The 24,962-nt window shown below is 39.0% G+C and overlaps 3 protein-coding genes across 3 annotated transcripts; 1 reads left to right on the top strand and 2 right to left on the bottom strand.

The window, feature by feature from the left end:
- Positions 1 to 86: 86 nt before the first annotated feature.
- On the bottom strand, positions 87 to 2,310 carry ppil3 (peptidylprolyl isomerase like 3). The gene is made up of 6 exons (XM_022765283.1): positions 2,272 to 2,310; positions 1,911 to 1,985; positions 1,367 to 1,460; positions 1,205 to 1,272; positions 986 to 1,104; positions 87 to 733 (listed from the first exon to the last, which is right to left on the bottom strand). The coding sequence occupies exons 1-6, from the start codon at positions 2,272 to 2,274 to the stop codon at positions 607 to 609; spliced, it is 486 nt and encodes a 161-aa protein (XP_022621004.1). The 5' UTR covers positions 2,275 to 2,310; the 3' UTR covers positions 87 to 606.
- An 804-nt stretch (positions 2,311 to 3,114) lies between these two features.
- LOC111236468 (volume-regulated anion channel subunit LRRC8A) lies at positions 3,115 to 13,211 on the bottom strand. The gene is made up of 4 exons (XM_022765207.1): positions 13,126 to 13,211; positions 12,390 to 12,515; positions 8,587 to 10,705; positions 3,115 to 8,423 (listed from the first exon to the last, which is right to left on the bottom strand). The coding sequence occupies exons 3-4, from the start codon at positions 10,696 to 10,698 to the stop codon at positions 8,148 to 8,150; spliced, it is 2,388 nt and encodes a 795-aa protein (XP_022620928.1). The 5' UTR covers positions 10,699 to 10,705; positions 12,390 to 12,515; positions 13,126 to 13,211; the 3' UTR covers positions 3,115 to 8,147.
- Positions 13,212 to 13,342: 131 nt separating this feature from the next.
- On the top strand, positions 13,343 to 18,857 carry hscb (HscB mitochondrial iron-sulfur cluster cochaperone). Its single transcript, XM_022765268.1, has 6 exons — positions 13,343 to 13,815; positions 13,927 to 14,023; positions 16,982 to 17,071; positions 17,248 to 17,392; positions 18,240 to 18,287; positions 18,454 to 18,857. The coding sequence occupies exons 1-6, from the start codon at positions 13,448 to 13,450 to the stop codon at positions 18,546 to 18,548; spliced, it is 843 nt and encodes a 280-aa protein (XP_022620989.1). The 5' UTR covers positions 13,343 to 13,447; the 3' UTR covers positions 18,549 to 18,857.
- The last annotated feature ends 6,105 nt before the right edge of the window (positions 18,858 to 24,962 follow it).

Raw genomic sequence — 24,962 nt, 5'->3', positions numbered from 1 at the left:
TTGTGCAAGTACTTAATGTTTTGAATCATACTAAACATGAATGTTAGTTACAAAAGCTTTATTTATTATAAAACATTGGCAATTTATTTACAGTCTATTAAGAAAAAAACATCCAGAAATGTCTTTTCTTTTTATGGTGTCAATTGTGAAAACATGAAAAGGAATGAGTTAAGAATAAGTTGCACTTCTTCATTACAAAGACTGTGACATATCAACATGCTTTTAAAGGAGAAAAACCATTTCTTAAAATTAAGTCAACACAGATGTTGCGACAAACTGTTGAAATCAGACCACTGGCTTTTGCATATAACTGTGAAATCAGTGACTAAGGTGTTGGGTTATCAAAACAATAACAACCTAAAATGACATTTAAACTCTAGGTCATATCTATCGGAAAAGTGTGGTGTAAAAACTTAATCTTGTTTATTCAACTTAGCATTTCGCAGGGTCTGTCAGTGTCCTGTCAATTGTTGATGTCTGGGGGCTTTCTCATCAATTTGCTTATTTAACTTTGGCAAGGTACCATACATTGTATCACTTTGCTTGTTGGAAAAAAAAAAAAAATCAGAGTAATGGCTATGTTAAAGGCCTTGAGGTCCAAGTCGGCTATCCAGCAAAAGGGTTAGCATGAATGGTGACATCCTTTATCCGGGTTTCAGTCAGCGGTCGAAACGTCTTTTCATTGACAGGCAGTTTCTCTAGTTCATCCAGTGTTTCCAGGCCATCAATAATCCTACATGTTGAGGAGAGTGAGATGTGAGCTGACAATCTGAAATGAACATCGGTAATTCAGATGCATATACAAAAAGGCCTGTGGATTCCCTTCAGTTATATATGATGTATTATGTAAATCAATTTTTTATCAGTTAATAACTATTATGCCAGAATCCAAACTATTTTCACTGCATCACTCTATTTTACATCCCTACCACTGTTTTGATCTCAAATAACCATACAGTCACTTATTGGTATACAGGTTACGTACTTTCCAAATGCTGTGTACTTCATGTCCAGATGAGGCTGTTTGGCATATGTGAAGAAAAACTGGGAGCCATTCGTGTTAGGGCCATTATTAGCCATTGAGACCACTCCCCTCACATTGTGCTGAAATCAGACAAAAGACCAACACAAAAGTTTCAATATTAAACTATTGTCCCCTGAATGAAAACTATTTAGGTAAAAACCAGCCAGAGGCGATACTCACTTTTAAGTGCTCACTGAACTCATCTTCAAATTTGCGGCCCCATATGCTTGTTCCTCCTTTGCCTGTGCCTGCAGAGTTGAATTGTAATACAGTAAATCAAAACAGTGAGAATGTGAATTCTGACATTTCAGGTATTGATCAGACACAAGAGCAGTCCTTTACCCGTAGGATCTCCAGTTTGAACCATGAAGCCTTTAATATTTCTGTGGAAGTTGCAACCATTGTAGAACCCACTGGCACACAAAGCAAGGAAGTTCTGTAAAACATAAACACAAGGGACATACCATGATGTACTATGACTTCATCAAGGAAAATACACCAGAATTTGTTTAGACCTTTTAAAATTACAGGGCCACTCTTAAAACACGGTTTTTATTAATTAAATTAAAATTACATTAGTTAAAATATAATATTGGGTCTGCATGCATGCACTGGTGAATTATATCACAAGGCACCTTAACCAGAGTGCAATAATTTAAAGACATTAACTCCTGAGTTCTGAGACTCTCCCAAACAGCACCAAACTATTAGTAGTTCAAACCCAGAAGGATGTGGATGTTGCGAGGGTGATATGGAGGCTTCTTGCATTTAAATACAAACTTCAATGAATTTGCAAACAATTGAACGTTTTTCTGTACTGAAAAACAGTCGACAGTAATGTGAAGTGTAGCCATGTGGTTTACATTAAATGAAACATGTAACTCACCTCGCATGTTCTCGGTGTGCGCTCACAGAACAATTCAATTTTAATTTCTCCTAGATCTGTGTGAAGGGTAACAGCCTGGAAAATTTACAAGAGGGGAAAAAAACAGCATGAAATCCTTAAAACGTTCACTTTTAACAGGCAAAGTAATTCATAGCCATTCAATAATGTTGGCTGTCTAGCTTAGCCTGTTGCCCAGATAGCAAACATAAACAACTTATGACGCTAAATTAGCATAGTTAGCTAACCGGCTCCTAGCTGGATTAACTGTATTAAACCACAATAATAGTTAATAACAAATCGAACTTTTTATTTAATTGTGTATTAACAACAATCTTCTGAAAACTTCTACAATGAAATTTACCATTTCAAACCCTGCGTCTGCGAACAAGTGTGTCGGAGAAATATGTCCGTCTGTGGCCAGTTACCCGGCGTTGAATGGTTCCGCAAGGAATTTTCCGTCATTTCGAATGGGCACAAAGCGGTAAAATAAAACCGATTTTTATTTTCACATCTATCGTTATTGTGATGCGTAAATCTGTGAACTACTTACATATATCGTGGACCTGTGGCGTTAATGAATAGTTGCAGCTCAATGGAAACGGGCAGATATAGGGTTTGACTGAGCGACTGCATGGTGAGCCTCACAGTCTTTGTAGTGAACATACAGTACATGGGTGAGGTGTTAGGATAAACCTTAAACCTTAAAAATTAGATTCTGAGCTTCCTTTTTGAACTTTTAATGTACAAATTCGTTTTTCAAAACCTTCCATGATAGAATATTAGCAGATTTGCTTTAGGTTAATTTGATTATTATAAGCACAAAACTTATAATGCAGGTCTTACAACTGGATTTAGGGGCCGACTTAAAGATAGGGCCTCAACATTAGGTGGTAAAGGATGATACACCATAAGGCCCTTATCACATCAGCCTTAATGGTGCATATTCCCAAATAAACTGTCAAGACATAACACAATTTTGTATTTATAAAGTGTTCATCGAATGGCATGTCCCCTGTACGATGCTCCCCAGCAAAACGACTGAGCACTTACAAGTTACTTCTTAAAACCTTTTGAATTAACATAATGACTATCTCAATGATCAGTATCTTGCATGGTACCGGGGCAGATGATAATTTAAGAGAACTCTTTCACAACATCCAAGCAGAAGCTGAACAGAAACCAATACTAATTTGGTCAACAAACTTTATTTCATTTTACCCTAATGGATGGTGTACAAGAGAGGATGAGACATGTTCAAACAGAATAGTCACTTATTGCCATATCATTCATATCAATACTGTTGCATTGATGAGTTCCTTTTTTAATGAAAAACTTTTGGCAAAGAAAAAAAAGAAAATACCACACAAAACCAAATTTGAACATCACCTATGATGACTGGAACTGGGTTAGGGAACATTGAAAATGATTTTGTACCCAAAAATAATCATTTTAAGAGGACACCGAGGGGTGACAGTCCCACTATGCAAACCTACATACACACACTCATACACACCTCATCTGTGCTAATCACAATGACAATTAAACAATTCTGACATGACACAACTCAATTAATACATGGTCATTGACGAAAACACAGAATCAAGGTTAAACCAAGTGGTTTCTTTAAAATCACAAACACATTTTGTTTTAAACCAGCAGTCAATATTAAATACACCAAACTAGAAAAGAATTTATAGAAATGCATATAAAAATGTTATCACAACTGTTTAAATAAATAAAAATACCAGGTGTAATAAAAAAATAGGCAATCAACTCAAAAAAGAATGTGAGTGCTAGCTGGTTTCCTGAGAAATTTAGTTATACTATCATAATACTAATAGCTGTCAAAATGAAAATAAAATAAAATGAGTCAAATTGATTTTAAAAAAAAAAGAAAAAAAAAAAAAGGAAGATACAGAAAACAAAAAGATTAACCATGACTGTGAGACAAAAATCTAATCTATTTACTGATACCACTTTATCAGCAATCTACACAAAGTAGTTTTAAATGTACTGACCATTTACTTGCAGTGCTCACTATAGGACTTTAAATTTGACATTTGTGATGTCAGCTTTTAATTACGATGGTTGATTGTCTTAATCTGTGGTGTATTGCTGAGGCATTCTGGATATCATTTAATGCTCCAGTTGGGACTTAAAGGTAAGGATGAGGAGAATTTGTTTTTTCTATGTGTAGTTCCTTAAATACTTAAAATAGTAATCAAATACCATTTTAATCTCATGGCTGGCAGTCATTCACTTGAACCTTTCCTATACCAGAAAACATGCATTGTAGACACTGAAGTTGTATACCATTACTTGCATTTACCTAAATGTAACTTGTGGGAGAGGTGCCGTAGTGCAAAAGCATTCTCTAGAATCAAAAATCTCCTCTAATCTACTTAACTTGAAATTCTCACCATCACGTTGGTAAAATGTATGTGACAAAAAGAATGCCCATGCACATTAGAAAACTACATCACTACTAACTTTTACATAGTTTAAATAAAGGCAATATTGCACAATATAGGATAGTTAACCATGTTCTTGAAATAAATGTACACAACTATTCCTATGCTTTTCAACCCAGTTATTGTACTATATATTGCTACGGTCCAACTTTTCTTGCAGTTAGGTTTATTAAAACATAAACTGATATTTTATCTCAGAGTAAACACAGGAACCCCTGTTGTGTGTTGTGCTGTGTCAGAGCTGTGCATTGATCTTAAATTCCACATTTTTAGCATCATGCTGTTTACTGTGGCAAAATGCAAGTGCAGAAAAGACTCTCTAAGGCAAAAAAGTATTCAACTTTTCTCTACAAATGATCACTTTGAAGCCAGAGAAATAAACGATAACAATTGGATGACCTGACCTGAAAAATATGGAAGCCCATTCATGACAAGACCCAACAAAAAAAGAAGAAATAAATAAAACTTCTCAAAATATCTCCTACAACTATGAGAAATGTATCCAAAACTGTGACAAAATATGAGAAATTGTGAGAAACTAAGACAAAACCTATGAACCCAGGACCTGCTTGCTGTAAGGTGGCAAGTCAAAAGTTTTATCTATCTCACTGATCTAATTCAGTAAGTCAAAATGAAAAGATATTACTTTGTAATCTTTGAGAATCATTTTTAGCATTGTGTCTGTTTTTATTTCCCTGGCAGGGATAGGTTAACATATGAGATGAGTGTATCTGGCACAAAAACAAACACACAAAAAAAACAATCCATCACACAATAAAAAACAATCCACTTTCATTCCCAAAATGAGCTTGTCACTTCAGTAATTAATCTTTAAACCCAAGTGCAAAATTTCTAGATCACTTTTACAAAATAACAATGATAGAAGTTTTACTGGATAATTTCAATCATAATGTTCATTTCCGTCAGACTTTTACTTTCTGTGGTAGCTGTCAGCAGTGCACAACAAAACTGGTTTAGAAAGTTAAAGCTGCACTAGGGGAGACCCTTTATGTAAAAATAAAATTAGCACAGCCAATGACAAGGTGAGGCTATAACAGAAAAGAATAATTAATCCCATTTGAGACACTATATGAATATTTGCCCAAATTGATTATAGGTTTCAAGTATCATCACTTACTGAGCGTCCACAGGAAGTGATGAAACAAAGCAATTAAAGCAAAATATAAACCAGCAAAACTGTCCATTACCATCTTGACCTGGATAGCTTAGTGCTTTAAAGACAATTATCTGCATTAAAACATAGTCAAGAGTATGATCATTTGTTTTGAAGATGCTACAACGAAAATAACAGAAATAGGACATAATACAAAATGAGTAAATTAAGGTTAAGGCAACTGACCTGAAATCCATGGTTCTTTTCAAAAATGTCTCCTAATCTTTCTTGCCACTGAAATGACTTAATTTAATTTCTTCTTTTGATTAAGTGGAACGTGGCTTGTTTATTAAAAGCTTTGAGCTTTTTGAAGCAAAAGGCTAAAATTTTAGATTTAATGATGTTTCATTAGTGGCCATTTTGGACCTTATTGCATTGTTCTTTCAAATTTTTTTATATATATATAAAAACTGATTAAATTGCTAAATTATTCTTCAATTCACCTTAATGAATTATGTATGCATTATGTAGCAATTAAGATAGTTCACATCAAAGGTGGCTGTAAACTTGTGCACAGCTGAACATCTACACTGAACATTGCACAATATTTGAGTAATGCAGTTCAGTTATATTAAAATAACAGAATAACTTCCCTATTAAGTAGAAACATCATATTTCAATGTTATGATAAACTGAAAAGAACACAAGGCCAGGCGCCCAGACACAGATTTGAGGGCATGTCTGGTCTTTAAGTTGTTTGCAGACAGTAACACTCAACTATCAGGACATACAGGTAGACCAGTGGTTGCATCCACCATAATCAAGGGTAATTAATCAATCTAGTGTTTCAGGTAAGCATCTGTGTTAGTGTCAGACATATTGTCAACATTTGAAACGCATTTCAACATCACTGTTATCCTCAGACTTCACTTGAATTCTTATGAAGCAGACAAGACTCATCTCATTCAAAACCTTTTCAGCATTTTCCCCATATTTGTTCATTTTGTTTTGTGCAATTCATTGCAAACAAATACTGTGAATGCAGCATGTCTATGAAAACGATTTGCTCAATTCCCACTGCTTAGTATACTGACAGTAAGGGTTGGGTATCCGCTTCCTGATAAGATGCCTCAATAATGTAACTGTGTGGGAGTTGTTGCTTTGTTATGCTAGTCCACTGGGTAGCATTCAGTACAGTAACTGCCCTTCCTCAAACACAGCACACACCTTTCCTCAGAAAGAGACCATCAATCCCTTCACCCTGCCATAGGGATGTCTCGATACCAGAAATTTGGAAGTCTGTACCAATACCAATGAAATTCCACAAAAGTCGATACCACAGCAAAAAAACAGAAAAAACGGGGGCTGCTCAGTTTGCTAACACACATGTACACACCTCCATAGAGTCAAAGTGCAAGCAGCAGTTTTGTCTAAAAGTCAGAGTTGTATTTGAACAGTAATGACAGTAGCACACTAATATTGTGAGCACCTAGCTCACCTTATGAGCTGTCGCTATGTTAGCCTTAACAAGCTAACGTTAGCCTTTGTGAACGTTGTGTGTAGTGTTGTTAAAACAGATGCTGCTGCCATTCCATGCGTTGTTTTTATTGTTTACCCTGCCCTCCTCTTCGAGTTTGACAGTCTTGCACTCTCGTAGGGTTATACTACCCTTGTCGGTCCCAGAAGAATCGCATCTCCAAGGCATGTGACATCAGAATTTTGGCATCAACAGCCCTCGTGACATCCCTACCCTGCAAATGTAATGCTCCGGCCAGCCAAAGACAACTGGTTCTCCTTCTGTACAGCACTTGCATTTCTTACACAGTGTCCTCAATGACCCTTTCCTTCTAACCTTATACAACACCTTCTCAGACACGAGGATCTCAGAATCTACAACCTGTCTTGACATGATTCATCATTAGTTCTCCCTGATTTTGGATTTCGTGTCATACTCTCATGATTTTCTTAACATTTTCAAACAAAGCATATATGAAGGTATTTGAAGGCCATTGTCATCCCTCTGAAACAGACACAGTTCAAATTTGTGTCAGGTCAGTTCTGAACAAAAGGTAAAGAGCTAAAAGCCTTCATGGCATTGGTATTGGTATTTGGTGACATAATCAGATGACTTGTAAAACATTTTAAGTGAACATCAGCTTAAATCTTTTCCAAACAAAATAAAAGACAGACAAAAGAGTTTCGGCCTCTCGACCTTCCAGATTTCATGATTTTTTTCCTTTGCATGTTATGATGCAACTGTGAGCAGTTTGACTATTATCTATACTCAGCAATCAGGAGAGAAAGGTCTTAGAGACCACCTTGCTACATCGTGTGTAAACACACACTTCCAATCACAATGGCAGTGCTTAATTATTGCTAAAAAGCATCATTACTGTGTTACAGTGGAAAGACCTAAAGAAGACTGTTCATGGGGGAATAAACAAAATTAACCGGGCAGTTAGCTATGAGAACAACCAGAAGCTACCAGAATTAGTATTTGGGTTCTGTCAAACTGGCACTGGTTCTTGATACCCAACCTTACTGGCAGTACACTGCAGCAGGTCTACTGCCTGCTTCAGCAAGTATGGGCATTCCTCCTGTGTCAGGGCACAGTTTGTGAGTATCTGTTTTCACTCACATTGACAAACCTGTTTAAGCTTGTTCTTTGTCAACTTTCCACAACTGTTCCTTAACCTCTGTGGGCAGCGTGTTGAAGAGGTCCTCCTCCACCACGAGACCGGTTCTCTTTAGCTGCCGGCACTCGCTCAGCTCCACGGGCAGACATTCCAGACGGTTTCCTCTCAGCTCGAGCTGTGTCAACCCAGTTAGCTCTCCAAAGCGCGACGGCAAAGACTGCAGGCAATTGTTCCCCAAGTTCAAAGTGCGAAGCTTCTTGCACTGGAACAGCTCATTAGGCAGACTTTCAATCTTTATTTCAAGGCAGGTATTGTGTAGGGAGAGAAAAGGAGAGGGATTATAATTTATATAACTTTAAAATTTTCATTAGCAGACACGTTGCAAACAAACCACAATGGATAAAAACAATCAACAAAGATTGAAATGGTTATAAAACTGATATTACAGTACTCACCCTGTTGGCTGTCACTGCCAGGTACTGAAGATTCTGGAGGAAGCCAATATCTGTTGGGATATAGGTCAGGTTGTTATGGCTCAGGTCCAGGAAGCGCAGCTTGCGGCAATAAAACAACTGGCTGGGGATCTTCTCAATCTTGTTTCTGTTCAGGTACAGCTTCTCCAGGTTGGTCAGTGTGCCAATCTGAATGGGAATGTAGGCAATCTGGTTGTACCAGAGCTTAAGGCAGACCAGCCGATGAAGGTGCTGGAAGCTAATGATCTCCTCAATGGTCTTCAGGTTGTTGTCCTTCAGGTCAATCTCCTGCAAGTTGTGCAAACTGAAGATTGAGTGCGGTATTCGCTCTAGATCACAGCGAATGAGCTCCAGTTCCGTCAGGTTCACCATCTTCTTCAGGCTGTTGAGCACCATCAGCTTGGTGCCTTCATTATTGATGGAAAGCTTCTGGAGGTGCATGCCTACATCAGTCACCACCTGAGGTAGCTTGGTGAGATTGCTCTTCAGACGAAGAACTTTGAGCCTCTTGAGCTCTCGGAGCCCGTCGATGACGATGTAACGGTTGTTCTCAGCACTGAGATTCCCTGTCAGATGAAGCTCACTCAGATTCTTCAAACTGTAGATCCATAGGGGAATCTCTTTGATGTCGGTGAACTTGATGTGCAGAGACTTCAAGTTCTCACGCAAAAAAGCCAACGCCGGAGCTTCGATTTTAGCTGGTGTGTGATACAGCCACATCTCTCGCAGGTTGACCAGCTGGGCGATAATCGGTGGGATGGTGACATCTGAGATGAGCTCCAGTTTAAGCACCTCCAGCTCCATCAGGTCAAACACTGTGTCTGGAATGCCACTTAGCATGAAAAGGTGCAACTCCAACTTCTCCTGAGAGTTCTTAGTTATTCTCTGCCTGAGCTTATCCAGTGTCCACTCATTGTTGAGGTTCAGCTGCCTCAGCTTGTTCTCGCTCACTTCTGAGAGAAACACAGCAAAGCGTTTGGAGTACAGAGGGTCATACTGATCGATCATGTGCAACATGAATGCAAAGTCATTCTTCACATCAGGTATGTCACTGTAACTGCTCTCTTCCCGTATCGACTCAAAGGAGTATTTCTTTAAAGATCGCCGAAGCATCCAGCAAAGTGTGTACATGCAGATCAAACCATACACCACCACCAAGCTAATGTAAAAACAGGCTAAGATTTTAAAAAGTGTAGCCAACGGATGAGCACAGCGGTACACGCTGTAGCCCGTCAGACTCTCTATATTGACTGAACAATCAACACTGAATTTAATATCGTGCACATAATACCCTGTGTAGCAGATTATCAAAATAAACTTTATGACTTTGATAATAGTCTGACGGATGTACAGTCTGTACACAATGTCTCCTTCTTCAACATGTATACGGAATTTCTTCACCTTCTCAAACAGCGCTTTTGCCTGTTCACCCTCTTTTTTGTCCAAAACCCCAGTCTCTGTTCTATCTACAATGCCTTGCTCAAAGCGCGTCTTTGTCCTTTGGAGCATAGGAACACTTGCTTCAACATCCTCACTGATAACGGACTCCTTGTGGTCCATTGAACCGTTCATTTTCATTGGTTTTGGGTCACTCTCTTCGACCACGGTCTCTGACAGCGCCCTAGTTGTCCATGGAGAGTCGAAGCATTTCAGCAAGATGGATACAAAGTGCTCTAGTTTGGAACTAGTCCGTGGAAACTTAAACCAAAAGTTGCTGCAAGCTAGGAAAATAAGAGTATGAAGTAACACTAGGTAGGGGAAATACTTGGCAAACCAGTGCAATCTATTCTCATAGCACACAGCATCCACATAGTTGTACTGGTGACGGTCCAGATCATACTGAATCCCTTTGGGCTCCAAAAACAATGATGTGGAGAAGGTGGAATTGAAGTTCTTCTTGCAGGTCTCATTGACCACCCATTTACAGGGCAGGCAAATCATCTTGTCCTGGGTGACCTGTAGTGTCCCTCCAAACACAGAAATCATGAGCATAACAATGGAGATGTAGTCGGTGAACACATCCCACCATGGTTTCAGGATGCGGTATGCTGGCTGTGTGTCCACAAAGTATCGCAGCTCGGTGATGGGGATCATGGTTTATCTGTTTTTAAAAAAAAAAAAAAAAAAAAAAAAAAAAAAAAAGAGAGGATTTGAGGAAATAATCATAATGGAGTGGTGTGATATACAGTGTTGTAGAAATCAAAATGCTCCTTCCCATCAATGCCTGAACAGCCACAACACAACACCAAGCTGACAAATCAATACTACAATGATAACTAACAAGGTCATACATCAGATCATTCCAGACAGTTAGTCTGAAGGCTGCCAGGAGTAATGAAATAGAGATTCCTAATTGTTGTGACAAATAACTACTTGATTGACTTCACTGGGAGGGCTACCGTGTTACTGATTTACCCACTGCTAAACTGGCACAATTAATCTTGCTTTCAAAGGGGTGTCATACTGGACATAGCATTTCAAATGTTGTAACCAAGTGGCAAACCAGCCACTGATAATATAAAGTCAATATATCTGCATTTTAATTGAATACCTACTAGATTTAGCTATAAAATTAATGGGTTGTGCTCACGAAGACATGACACATGTACGCAGGCTGTAAACATAATAAATTGTTTACAGCCTGCGTACATGTGTCATGTCTTCTTGTCCGAGTGAATTAACAGCACAAGATTGGCTTGCTTCATGGAAAAATAGAATTTTTATAAATTTTGTATCAATGGAATAAAGTGCCTTGATTTGTCAGGTATTACCTGAATTAGCCCAAACCAAACTTTCCTGTGTGATTATTTAATTCATTAAGACTTTAATTTATTTTCCAGATGTTCCAGCATGATATTGTGAAATAAAATTCTATACACTGTGATTGAAGATTTCATCCATATCATCTGACCTTAATTAGGAGGAAATCGTACGTATCCACGTAACCTCAAATCTAAACCTGGCACACAGTAAGCAAGAAGATGTTATTACTCCACTATTGGTATGAAATATACTAAATTAAGAAAAAGCACACTCGAACAACATATTTTATGTGTAAGGACAGATAGAAATGCTGTTAATGCACATAGAAAAATGGTTCTACTTACAAATCCAAAATGTAAAATGAAATAACTCCATACATAACCAGTCAAGAGTGAGCCACAACTACTCTGTTACCGCTGCTGTACATTAGAGCCAGATAAAACCCTCCAAATCAACCTTTTAGCCTTGTGCGAGTGCGACACACCCAGCATGTAAGCTTAAAGTCACTCTTCTACAGATGATGTTCCGTTTTGGCTCGTTTAACCCAAACAACACGACCGCCAGAGGAGCCACCTTGCTCCCCTGCTCTCTATTCTTAGCCATTTCCGTTAATAATACCCAGAGTATTGTCTGTGGGGGCCTTGAGAAGCACCTCCCTCGACCTTCAGGAGGAGATCCTGTTTATCTTATAGGAGCTGCTGTCTCCAACCAGTGTCTCTCTGGAATAATCTACCGTCACCTTTTGCACCCCACCACCGCCCCCCAAACACACACCTACATATACACAAACAAGAATCAAGAGCTGGCATTCATCACAGCTTGTACTTTGTTAGGAAACTGTTAAAGCGAGGAGTTAAGACGCCTAGTTTGATCCTTGGCCAAATAAGAATACTTTTAGACTGGCCATGGTTCAAAGAAACTTTTGTACACAGAGCAGCTACTCTAATCATGGACTGTACATAGATTCCAATGCAAAGTCCTGGATTAGGTAGATTTTGTAGCATACTCAATACATTACTCACCAGTTTAGAGGTGTTATCTGTGTTCCAGTGCCCGATGATGTCCCTGGTGGACCAGCCACTCTTTGTGTATCCAAAACTCTTCATGGACCATTGCCCGACTCATCGCCATGGGGCTCAATAGAAGATCTGAAAAAATACATTGAGAGATGGAAATGTGGTTCTAGCTCTTTTCTAAGAGCTAGAACCACAGTCACCTGCATGCGTATAAAGTGAAACAAGTCATGTGTAAACAATACCCTATGATAAACGATATGTGTTTTATTATGGGGTGTGTGATATATTGCTGTTAGATATATTGTGCTGTCAAATACTTATGTTAATTTCCATGTATATGGAGGTACCGTTTATCCATCAGTCACCGCTCGTCACACTAGCGTGGTGTGTCTTTGTCGTCTAGCTAGGTAGCTCAGCAAGCTTCTCAACTGAAAGTTAAACCTGAGTGGTTTTCTCTTTATATTGTTAAACAATGGTAAACACTGTCTTGGTGGAAGTGCACTGGTATCTGCCAGCAAGCTACCTATCAGCAATGACCACAAACAAGAACAAATATTGCTGTTAAAAACACGTTAGCAAACGAAGCTTGGCTGCTATTAGCTAGTATGCTAGCCTGACTACACATACTAACCACCGGCTCTTTCTGTCATCGAAAGTTTACATCCTAGCAAAAGCTGATGTTTATATGACGGTGTTACACGGCTAACATGCTTTTAAAAAACTGCTTAGGTGTTCAACTTACTATGTTTGTTGTGCTGCGATCAAATCCAACGTTAATTTATATCAGTAGTTGCTAACAAACTGTGTTTGCTGTTGCTAGCAGCTCAGCTTGCTAGCTGTTGTTTTTCTTTCCAGCACCTCCGAGACAGTCCCAGTTCTCCGCTTACACCGCCCAGCCGAGGGGTGGCAGTGTGGCGCTTTTAACACAAGTAGAAGACTCTTCTTCCTGTATCTTTCATTTGGAAAGAGAGAGAGAAGGAGAGAGATGTTGATGTTTTGACAGGAGGATCCGAAATTTTGATTATCTGCTTAACAGCACTAGATATTGTGTTTTAATTCCAGAAATGTTGTCATTGAACTCTTTGCGGATTCTGTGCTCGTCCCGGGCTGCACTGCACCCGAACTGGCTGATGACGAACCGAGTCTCTGTTTGTAAAGCTGTTACATGTTCAGCACACTGGACGTCTACCAGCTTCCCCAACAAGGACACATGGCACTGCAACGTGAACACCAGAGCACCGGTGAAGGATAGAGGTTTAACTTACTCAACTAAACAAGCCAACTCACCAAGGAGTTATTGTACGGGCCAAATCAAACAGAACTGCTGGAACTGTAAACAATCTCTTGACAAAGCACAAGCATTCTTCTGCGTGTCATGTAATGCAGTCCAGCCCCCTGAGGAAGGGGCATCTTACTTCAAGATCATGGATTGGTGAGTGTCTTGTCTCCCTAACTATTACCCACTGTGTTATCCACATAAACATTTTATACATTCAATCTGTGACCTACACATTTCATGTTATCATGTGTTGCCTCTTTTCAGTGACTACACATTCGCACTGGACACAAAAAAGCTGCAGAAAAGATACTTGCAGCTCCAGCGGTCTCTGCATCCTGACAATTTCAGCCAGAAATCTGTGGTAGGCAGGGGGGGATGTAAAGGGGAATCTGACCAGAGATCAGCTGAGTGAGATGGTCTATGAGTCAGCGGAAGCTTTCCTATCTATTAGCAGTGGGACACAGGAAACTGAGTCTGACCCTTTGTCCCTATTAGGCCACTTGACTGTTCATTTTTGTGTTGTTAGTATAATTCATTGTGACTTGGCCAAGGAAATGATTCTGGGCAAAATTGAAAGATGGCTTTGTTAAAGTACGTTGTCAAGTGTTTCCCCCACAGAGCAATGTATCCTAAATTATGCAATCAAGCAAACAAGGCCAAGGAAAAACTAAACCACTGAGAAGATGAACGGCTATTGCCTATATGAGAAAAAATGGAAATAGAGTGACTGACTACAAACAGTAGTATAGTATAGTTTTAAATTTTATAGTATGATTGATATTTTGACAGGATTATTTAATGCCACCAATGATGGCTCATTTCTAATAACTATCCCAGTAGGAATTTCTTGTAAGCCAGCAGGCACCAATGCCAGGACCCTGGAACTGGTTTCCCTAAACCATTATTAATGTTATTAATTACACTTGACATCTTTACTTGTCTACTGTGAAAAGGGTCTATTACAAAATACAGTATGTTGTAACTTTTTATTTTAATAGTAAAGGTTAAGTAAGAGAAAATTCAAGTTTGACATATGGAGACCTTCCCATCCTCCATCTATCCATAAATTTCATAACTTTTGCTACAATCGATCTGTTGTGCAGGGAGAAATTATGACTCACATGTCCCAAAGAAACTGTGCAGTTAAAACTGAAATCCAATGTTTGACTTAAAAACATACTTGGGCAGAGGAGGAAAAGAAAGCAGTAGAAATTCCACCCCAAACCACCCAGCAAAGTTAATTATAGTGAAGCAGCTAATGACTACTTTCATTATTAATTCATATACCAATTATTTTCTTGATTAATCAGTTAATTATTTTGTTTATAAAAGTTCAGAAAGTGGGAAAAAATGCCCGTTATTTCCCAGTGCCCAAGGAAACGTATTCAAATTGCTTGTTTTACATGGCCAACAGCCCAAAACCCAAAGATAGTTAATTTACTACCATGAACAAAACACTTAAAATTCTCATCAGTTTAGAAGCCAAAACCATGAATGTTTGGCTGTTTTGCTAGAAAAACAACTGAAATAGTTGCCGATCAATTTTCCTGTTGATCAACTAATCGATTAATTAATGAATTACTTCAGATCCCATCAAATATATGGTGGATAACTGTGAACTGCACTTACCTCAGCCCTTTTATGTAAACATAAAATAAAATGTCTTAAAGCTGCAGACAGCAGCTTTGCTTGTACGTCACTCCATCTTGTAGAAAAAGGGGGAATATTAAATGAACTGTGTCTTAAAGGGGTCTAATTTTATGCGTAAAGGTCAGTTTCAAATTGTGAAGAGTGCAGTGAAAACAGTTGCATAATGTCTAATGTGGCAATGGAGGAGCTATGATTATGTCAAAGTGATGTCATCAGGGTTATTTTAGCTTGGACTATGAGACAATGAGAGTACAGAAGCCTGTGTTACAGACTGGTTAGTAGAAATTTCTAATTGCTACCAGATATGGCATAATGATATGTGCTGTTAAGTTGCATTATGGGAAATGTAGGATGCAGTGTTTTGGGAGCTTGACCCATACTAGTGAGGATATTTCAACCTCTGCTGCTTTAAGAAATGACATACAATATCATTAATAAAATGCGCAGGAAACTCATTGTGATTGAGGAAATAAATGTCTCTTCACTTTGATTTGTCTATTTTTATAAGCAGACAAGTGTAGCTCTCTAAAACCTGAATTTTGTGCAGAAAAATAGAAAATTTGATTTGAGGTACTTGGTAAATTGCACTCAGCCGAAAGTCCAGTTAGGGTGATGAGAAAAATAGGACTATATTTTACATAAAATTCTTGACTAGATCAGTTTGTCACAGAAAAAAATAAGACCTAGAAATAAGACCGATGCATCTATTGCAGCTTAAAGTTTAATGTGTTTATAAGTTATTTTACAAAGTAGTAAACAGTGGACAAAAGTTTCACGTCATCCAGTTTCCCCATCGAGAATCATTTTAAGAAACTGTATTTAAGAAAAATAAGTATTATGGATACAAGGAGGAGCAGAGGTCTTTTGTTTCACATGTAATTTATTCTGTACACTTGGGTGGAAAAGCACAATGCAGAATGTTGTCAGGATATGATATGAAAGCTAAACTCATATTCAGCAGAGTGTGAGAGAGGAGAGCTTGCCTAAATGGTTTCCTCACACAACCTGTCCAATATTGTACTCACTGTGTTTTATTTATCAGCACCTCTGGCCATTTTTTCTTAATTAGACATCCTCCAGCCTCAGGGGTCTTCATCATATATAGAAAACTCATTACTTATACAAGGCTACAAGGCAGCCACCTACTGCACTGGTTGTTATTACAGAAACAGCTCCACATGATGGGCCCATGGGCCAGAGCTCGAGACTATTGATTTTCTCGAGCGCTGACAGACCTGATAGCTGCAAAATGTACTCAGATCTGCCAACCATTTCCAAGATATTTTCCTTCCCGACTTGTTTCAACACATCTGTCGTGTCAAACTTCCACCTGCATCCCTTGAAGGGTCCCAAACTGCTCGACTACAAAAGAGAAGCTGTATGTCATACACCTAATTGACAGAAGCGCCAAGGACTTGGTGTTTAGAAAATTGACAGTGGTATAGACTGGGATGGCAAAGTGTAAAAATACCTCAGATTTTATTGCCTTTTGATGTCTAATTCTGGATAATGTGGAATATTTGTTATTCAAAATGCAAAGCCTGTTAGTCAAAAATCACCACTGTACTGATTTTCTTCCCCTTTTTTTTTTTTTTTTTTTTTTAAGGAATGAATACAGACTGAACTTGTCATAATTAGAAGCAAAACTCAACAGAACCTTCTTTTGCAGAAAGAACAGGAGTATTCAGAAAGCCAGTCGTCTCTTGTGAACAAAGCATACAAGACGCTGCGTAAGCCTTTGAGTCGCGGTCTTTACATGGTGAGTGTGAAGTTTCTGCCTCTGCTTCTAATGAACAGTTTATTTTCATAACTTCAAGCTCTGTCTGTCTTATCTCTCCTGTTCAAGAGAGACATCTTTACCATCTGACGTTCAGGAGTAGTGACATGCTTTTAAAGGAGCAGTGGAGTTTGATGAACTACCGTCCTATGTTTCAGCTGGAGCTGGAGGGGATGAGTATAGAAGAAGGCACCGACTCCGGGGCTGATGCGGAGTTTCTAATGGAACTGATGGAGATCAATGAAGCACTTGATGAAGCACAGACCCCAGAAGAAACCAATAAGATCGCCCAAGACACCAAAGGTAAAGGAATGTCTTTTCAATTTATGTAGTCAAAGTCTTCTTGAGTAACTTGAAGCTAATTAATGAGGATAATTTCAGACAGGTGGACAAGAACAAGTCCCCGGTTAATTGGTGCATACACATCAGCTATTTCATATTTTGTATTATGTATGAAACAATATTAGCAATACAAGCATATATAACCTTGAGCATGCGGAGGAGACGTGCTTTAATTTAGGGGTTAAAGTTGTAAAGATTGCAGTTCTGGTTTATTTGGTGATACCTGTGGTTACCATGGTAACAGCTACACTACAGACAACGCTCCTTGAGCAGCTACTTTGTCAGAAATGCAACAGAAGAGCAAGTGGTGAATGTGTTTACAGTACAACCAAACAAACCCACCACTAACAATAAAACTGCTAGAAAGGTAAATACAGAATTAAATTGCAGAAATTAAACATCGAATGGCTAATGCGGAACAAAATAGACCGTAAATAGCATACTTTTTGGGAATAATTGCCTACCTTTTGATGTACATTGCGCTGAAGGTTAAAAATCTAACAGTAATCAGTGATGCATACATGACAGATCTACAGTATCCTTGTCTATATTTGTCTGTTCAGTATAATTGATTGAACTCAACTGCTGGATGACGCACACGTCAAACTGTGTTAACACAATATTTCTCTTTGATTTTTCTAATGTTTTTTTTTTTTTTTGTTTTTTTTTGTTTTTTTTTACACTGCAAATCAAGCAGTAACTCTTGAGAGGCGAGTGTGCTTTTGCATTTCTAGGAGTGATAAAGTCTTGTTGATGAAGTCTTGTTAACATGTGCAGAGCTGGAACTTGTGTCCTCCTTCACTTGCAGGGAAACTGGCAGACTTGACGGAGCGAACAGACGCTGCCCTCCGTAAAGGTATTCAGATGTTGCACTGAAATATTTTCTGTTCCTCCCACTCATCCCTTTTGTTTGTTTTTCTAATCTATGCTGAAGCTAACCTTTAAGTCTCTGAGTGAGTCATTGATTGAACTTCCTTTTGCACTCTCTCTGTTTTTTCTTTTTTTTTTTTTTTTATTATCAGGGGAGCTTCAAACTGCCAAAGCACTGCTTGCCCAAATGAAATACCATGCAAACATCGAAGAGAAAGTGAAAGAAAAACTTTCTCAATTCATGTAGTTTTTTCCCCCTATTCACATTTAATATTTTTATCCACTTTTGTACAGACACACAGAAATTTGTCTAGAATTATGTAAAATTATTGTTCAAGTTGAATAATAAAACTTGTAATGCATAATACACAGCTGAATTAATGGTGATTTGTACTTAATCTGATATTTTTGATTAAAAACTGTACAGATGTGAGGGTGTAATTGGATGCATATAGTATCACCCTTGAATTTCACTAATTTCACAAGCCTAATCATATCTGCTTGTACCTAATGTATCATTAAAGATGACAGAGATCTATAATTGGTTCTGATTAAAATGCTGCTCAGAGTGTTTATGTGATTATCCTGCCTATCAGTTCAGCATTTTGTCATGTGGGGCTCACACACACAAACACAGTTCTTCACGTTACCTTTAGGTGGAGACATAACACCTCGACAATCATCATGCAGAGGAAAAGTACATGTTGTACAAACTGGATGTGAGACCAGGAGGAAGTGCTTTATTGAGGTAGACAACCTATTGCATTGTTAATGGTGGTTTCATATGTAGCATTAATGCTATGATAATGAGGAAGACCCCGCTGAATGACGATGACTTGATGAGCCAAAGATCTGTGATCTGTTTAATGTCTTGCTCACAAATTGATGCACATTGACCCTGTGCACCTATGCCTGCAGCACAGTGGCTGTGCATCAGAATGTAAATTCATCCACCTTCCCTCTGATTTAATTTTGGAAAGGATTTTTTTTTTCTTTTTTTTTTTTTTCAACACCATAGAGAAAAACTGTTATAATCTGTAATTACTTTGCAAATTGGAGCTCAACTCGCATCAAAGCTTTTGATCCGAGAAAGTGATACAGTTGTAATCACGCTGAAATATGGAGGGCTGTCACTTAATCTCATAGCAGAAAGTGAACCATCAGATCACATATCATATGAGAAATGTTATTTGAGACACACCAGCATCACGACCTAAACTGTTTTGCGTGTAATAGTGGATTTACACTGACACTGTTTTTCTCTGTGCAGCTCAGTCCACCGGCACATCCCTCTGTATAACACATCCTGACGGGTTGTTTATTAAGTCTGGAACAACGATGTCATGTGTCTGAGGCTGTTTTCAGCTTTTATTTTTTCTACTGTGGAGAAGCAGTTTCCTTAATACACATAGATAGACATTGAATTAAACAGGACCACTCCCACCACAAGGAGACTAACAGGCCTATTTATTATTCATGTTGTAATCGAAAGGCATCTACAGCGCCTTTAAATTAATTAGAAAATGTGATCGACCAACACTGAAGCCGCTGCTGTCTCCCAGAACTCTTTTGAAATTGAGTTTGAAAGACACAAAAAGGAAAAAAAAAAAAAACTCACTACAGCCGGGCTGTGAAATTGACTTGGATGGGAAAGCTTGGCAAAATGAACTAGGTACATGTGACCACCATGCAGCTTCTGGAATGAGTTAGGTCAGCATCAGGCACACTACACAATTTACCGCCGCTATTTGAGTGCTTACTTGGATCTGCTGGCCATGGTGCCCTGGGTTAATTCAGATATCTTGCACAGGTCTACATGACCCAGTAAACAGAATTCCTCTTTGTTATGTTAGTTACTGCAGTAGTTTGGTATTATGGGAAAAGGCTTATTCAATTTCTTGTTGAGAGATAGATGAAGAGATCGATATCCACTCTCATATCTGTCTACTAAATATGAACTACAGCCAGCAGCTGGTTAGTTTAGGTTAGCCTTGCATGAAGACTGTCTGCAAACTAAAACCAGCTGCTGGCTGGAGCTTCACATTTAGAGGACACACAGAGAGGTATCAATCTTGTCTAACTGCAAGAAAGCGGAACCATATTTACTAAAAAACAAAATCCTCCCTCTGTGTTATAGATGTTGTTTTCTTGCAACCCAAATGACTAATTTTATTGGATTTAAGATCTCCGTGTGTAGTGCCTGTGAAAAATGAAATTATTGTAAGCATATTGGGCAGGTGTTGCAACTTGAAAAATCACTGGAGAACAATTTTACCTGGATTAAGGTGTCTAAATAAACCTATAACAACGTGACTAATAATGCATGTCGTAATTGCATTATATTAATCATCTCCATATGGCCTTAAAATAAATATAAGATTAATGTGTTCTTATGACCTACGTCTTAATCATAATGTTCTCATAATCACATTAAAACTGAAATGTTGGTGGGCCACTGAAGAAACAATTGCAGTGTTCTTGACAGAAACCTGATAGAAAAAATGTCTCATTACAGACTCCTGGCTTGTAATGAGGAAGTGCAAACAACTACAGAATTCCATAGAGACCTGTAGCTATAGATGCAGTCAGTGGCCAGTGAAAGGTCTGATTGACAGAGGTTAAAACCACAAGATGACTCACTGCAGCTGAGCTCTTTCCTCCTCGCAGCCGAGCAGCAGTCGTTATGATCCTCGCCCTTCTGCTCAGCCTCTGTGTGACTCAGCCGCTGAGTGTCAGTCCCATCATCCCACAGACACCTCGAGCCCGCTGTGTGTACTCGTGTCTCACCAGGTAGTAATGCCATTATAATCTACCACTATTAGGCTTTCTTCCCGCCCTTAATCCATGTTTTTATGTTGTTTGCCTCATCTCTTTACCAAGCCGTGTCTTTGCCTCCCCACAAAGCTCCCAAACTATAGCCTACTTTGAAACCTGTTACCCTATAAATAGGCTTTCTGAGTTTTTGACTCCTGCCTTTTCTTTGTTCTGTTTTCCTTCTATATATTTCAATATCGCTTTTCTGCCTGACTCCACTCACTCATACTTATACAGTGTATTCCCTGTAGACAATCTTCTACACAAGAATGTGACAATCTGAATAAAAACTGAACAACACAGTAGTGGTGTGCTATTCACACTGATGGCAACAACAACACAACACCTGGCATGTCCATTATGAATACTAATGTGATGTGATACAACGAACATACTGGGGAATAGAAGGGAGGCACTACCACTCTCTCTGCTTTTAAACGTGTTGAACATTCATCCATTTTCTCAAAGACTGTCTCCATTTTCTGCTCATCATCTGCTTCTGATGTTGAACTTTAATGGGGAATCAGTTCATTAAAACTATGGATGTGATATCTCAAGCACTCCAGACTGCTTTCTATTTTTCCTCCCTGAATGCAATTATAGGCCTAATCGAAACACACTTTGACAATAAACCCCTCTCTTCTACTGCCACACGTTTGTGGGGGAGAATTCCCAGAGGTGTGAGCCTTGCTGTGGCAGGCGAGCCGCTCCTCTAAGCTTTTGATATAGGCCCTGCTGAGAGATTTCTGGGGGAATCTCTGCTCTCCTCAGCAATATGAGGCAAAGGCCTGTGCATTTAGACGAGGCATGTTTGTGTGTTTGTGTGCGCGCGGCTGTATGTGTTTGTGAAGACCAGAATCAAGAGCCATGTCGTATCTTCAAATCCCTCTGACTTCTTTCGGCCTGCCAAAAAGCAGTTGTCAAGTAATCCCCTTATCGAACGCCTTCCCTAGAACCTCTTGTCGCATGTATTCCTCCAAATGATATTGGATTTGATCTGGTACACTGCACCAATCAAATACTTTTGCTCTTGTGTGTTGTAGCCTGCATCAGAATATTACTGTTTACTCCAGGATTTTTATGAAGTAATTGCTGTCTTCATAATTCAGATCAGTCGGATATGGCTAGTGTGCCACAGGTGCTTAGTTAGTTATGATCTAGCCATGCAATAACCAGATGTAAACGTATGACATGATTTCCTAATAATTGAGTCACTACTCTATAACTCAAGTCAAACTTTCTCAACTGAAGCTCCATGAAGTTAGTAAATGAAAGGTGTTCAAACAAACCAAACTTTCTATTTCAGAGCTTGTACAGGAAACTTATTTCAAACTGAGCAGGGTCTTGATACCCAATTTTTTTCCAATTACTTACAGCTGGAGGTGTGGCCATGAAAAAATAGGAGAGCCAGGGAAAGCAAATTGATATGTTGTTTGCATCTACAGTACAACGAGGTATAATCCCATAAAAACAGATATCAAATCTGACATGTTTACAACATTTCTTGAGTTCTGAAGAGTATAATCCCAAAAGAGAAAGCAGGGTACAGTCTTAATTAAACATCTGTAAAGCAGCAGGCTGCGGGTGGATCTGCACATTAAGAGGGATTTTTTTTTTCTTTTTGGCTGTCCCATTGAAACACCAGGAGATATTGCCTCAAAAGGCTCCTTTGTGGTTCTTGAGTTTGGAAAGCCTTTGAAGGCAAAGAACCAGGGGCTTTAAACAAGGTGTACGCGTGCGGAAACACAGATCAGCCATTCACTTTCAGCTGAGTTGAATGCAAACCACTCGCCTCTGGTGAGATCGCTCTCTTCACCTTATCTCCTCTGCTATGCTGCAGATCCTCCCCGCTGCCTATCTCACAGCAATCACATTGTCCACGGTTCAGATCTGGCCTGGTTTGTGTCTCATCTCATGTGAATACCTTGCACAGCATTGTGTTTCAGTGCCTAATCGAGCTCTGCTCTGGATTCCACTCTGACATCATGGCTGTCGGATGGCTTAGGGCGAAAACTTTCACGAATCTCTGAAAACTAACTCAAGTACTACCTTCTGCTCTTCTTAGTGCGTCTTCTTGTCTCAGTAAGAGTCGTAATAAAGCCGTCAACACTGAGTGCAAACTGTGACTCTGACAGAAGAAAGAGAGAGGAGGTTTTCATCATGCTGCCTACAGCATGTAATTTTTTGAATGTTTTATGGTTATATAGATGTATGAGTAATGTCACTGTGAAGTGTTCAAGTGTTTTTCGCTGTTGTTATTGTCTTTTATCTTTTCACTACTCTTTCAGCATTTTTCATATGAAATCAGTTTGCTGCCTTAATAGTTTTATTAGTTTCTTAGTCGCCTGTAAAGCACTTTGACCTGCTGTCACCTGTATGAAAGGTGCTATACAGATAAACCCTTACTGACTGATTGAAATGGATTAGCTGCAAATGAGCCACTTTCCTGCATGGACCAGCATTAAATGACAAAAAAAAAAAAAAAGAAATCTGTAAATACATATCATTACCTTATAAAGTTGACAACATGTTAGCATACAGTGCTAATAGTAGCAGATACAGAGCAACCAGCCACCCGGCAAATGTAAGTCCAATGTTCGCTCTCTGCTTTGGTCTCCAGTAACTCCTGAGAGAAATATCTGGTTCTTTAGCAGTGAAATGTAGCTACACCAGCTAGCTGCTAACTTTGTAACTGACTGACTGCTGTGCGGTGCGAGTTGTGTAGCGCTCTGTGGTTTTTAGAGCAGAAATCAGTTTCCTGCTTTGGCTGAAAATGACAATGTAGAGAAAGGAATGGTGAGAGTGAAGGAAAACAGTGAAATTACAGGCCGTATAACAAAAACAATAATCTGAAAGAAACGAAAAGGGAACCACAGAATCAGGCGTTTTTTTTTTTCTTTACTACAAGTAAAAACAAGACTTGGAGATTAATTTAGCATCAAATACTAAATGTACTGCGTTATCTGGATAATCACACCAGGCAATCGTGATTTCCGTGAGTGAGAATGGCTTGGCACATCGCAGGATCTCTTGCTGTCACGTCTGTGTTAAATTGAATTGAGACGCAAACACTTGTAACAAGCAGCCTAATGTCTTAGAGACTGTAAGCAGCTCACTGGTTGGTGTGAATGCTAATGTTCAATCCTAAAGTAAAGAGATGTCACGCCATGACTCAGCTTTACTGCAGGTGGGCCAGACAAGATTCATTTCTGAAGGAGGGCAAGACAAGATGATTGCATTGTGGTGCAGACCAATTCTGAGCACTGAAAACAAAATTCTATCATTGAGCTTCATTACTATGCGGGAATTCAGCCAAATCCCTACACCTGTGGCAGTATATTGCCTTGACTCGATATTGTCCGTGAGTCTCACCATATTCCCCTGCATCTTCATTCAGGGGGGGAAGAGAATTTGCAGTCAACCGTGCACATTAATTTGTAAGGTCTTGCTTTTCAAGCAAACAAAAGAAGCAACAGTCCCCCCTCTCTGTTTGTGCTGCTGATATCTCACATAATGATGACTCTCGTTACTCCATGCATCCTACCAAGTTCAACAACAAGCTAACCTTTTTTCTACTGCAGCTGTTTCTATGACAACGCAAGCCCCTGCTGCAACTTTAAAGCGTGATAAACACAAAAACCAGATAATGGATTTGATTGATCTCGCTCCTCTCCACGGGACTGATATCAAAATTGATAGGGGTGTTTAGGCTAACAGGAAAAGATCAAAAGGTGATAATGTTTTTGCTCCGTTTACAAATTTTTTTTGCAGCAGTTGAAGGTTTCTGATCAGTGTGTTAGGATTATGACTGGATTTCTTAAGGTGTCATATTGGATGTGCTTTATGA

This window comes from Seriola dumerili, unplaced genomic scaffold (assembly GCF_002260705.1).
Source record: "Seriola dumerili isolate Sdu_G_001 unplaced genomic scaffold, Sdu_1.0 BDQW01000668.1, whole genome shotgun sequence".
In the NCBI taxonomy this organism is placed as follows: domain Eukaryota; kingdom Metazoa; phylum Chordata; class Actinopteri; order Carangiformes; family Carangidae; genus Seriola; species Seriola dumerili.
Note: the sequence above shows the minus strand (reverse complement) of the source record. Positions and strands in the feature narration are given on the sequence as shown.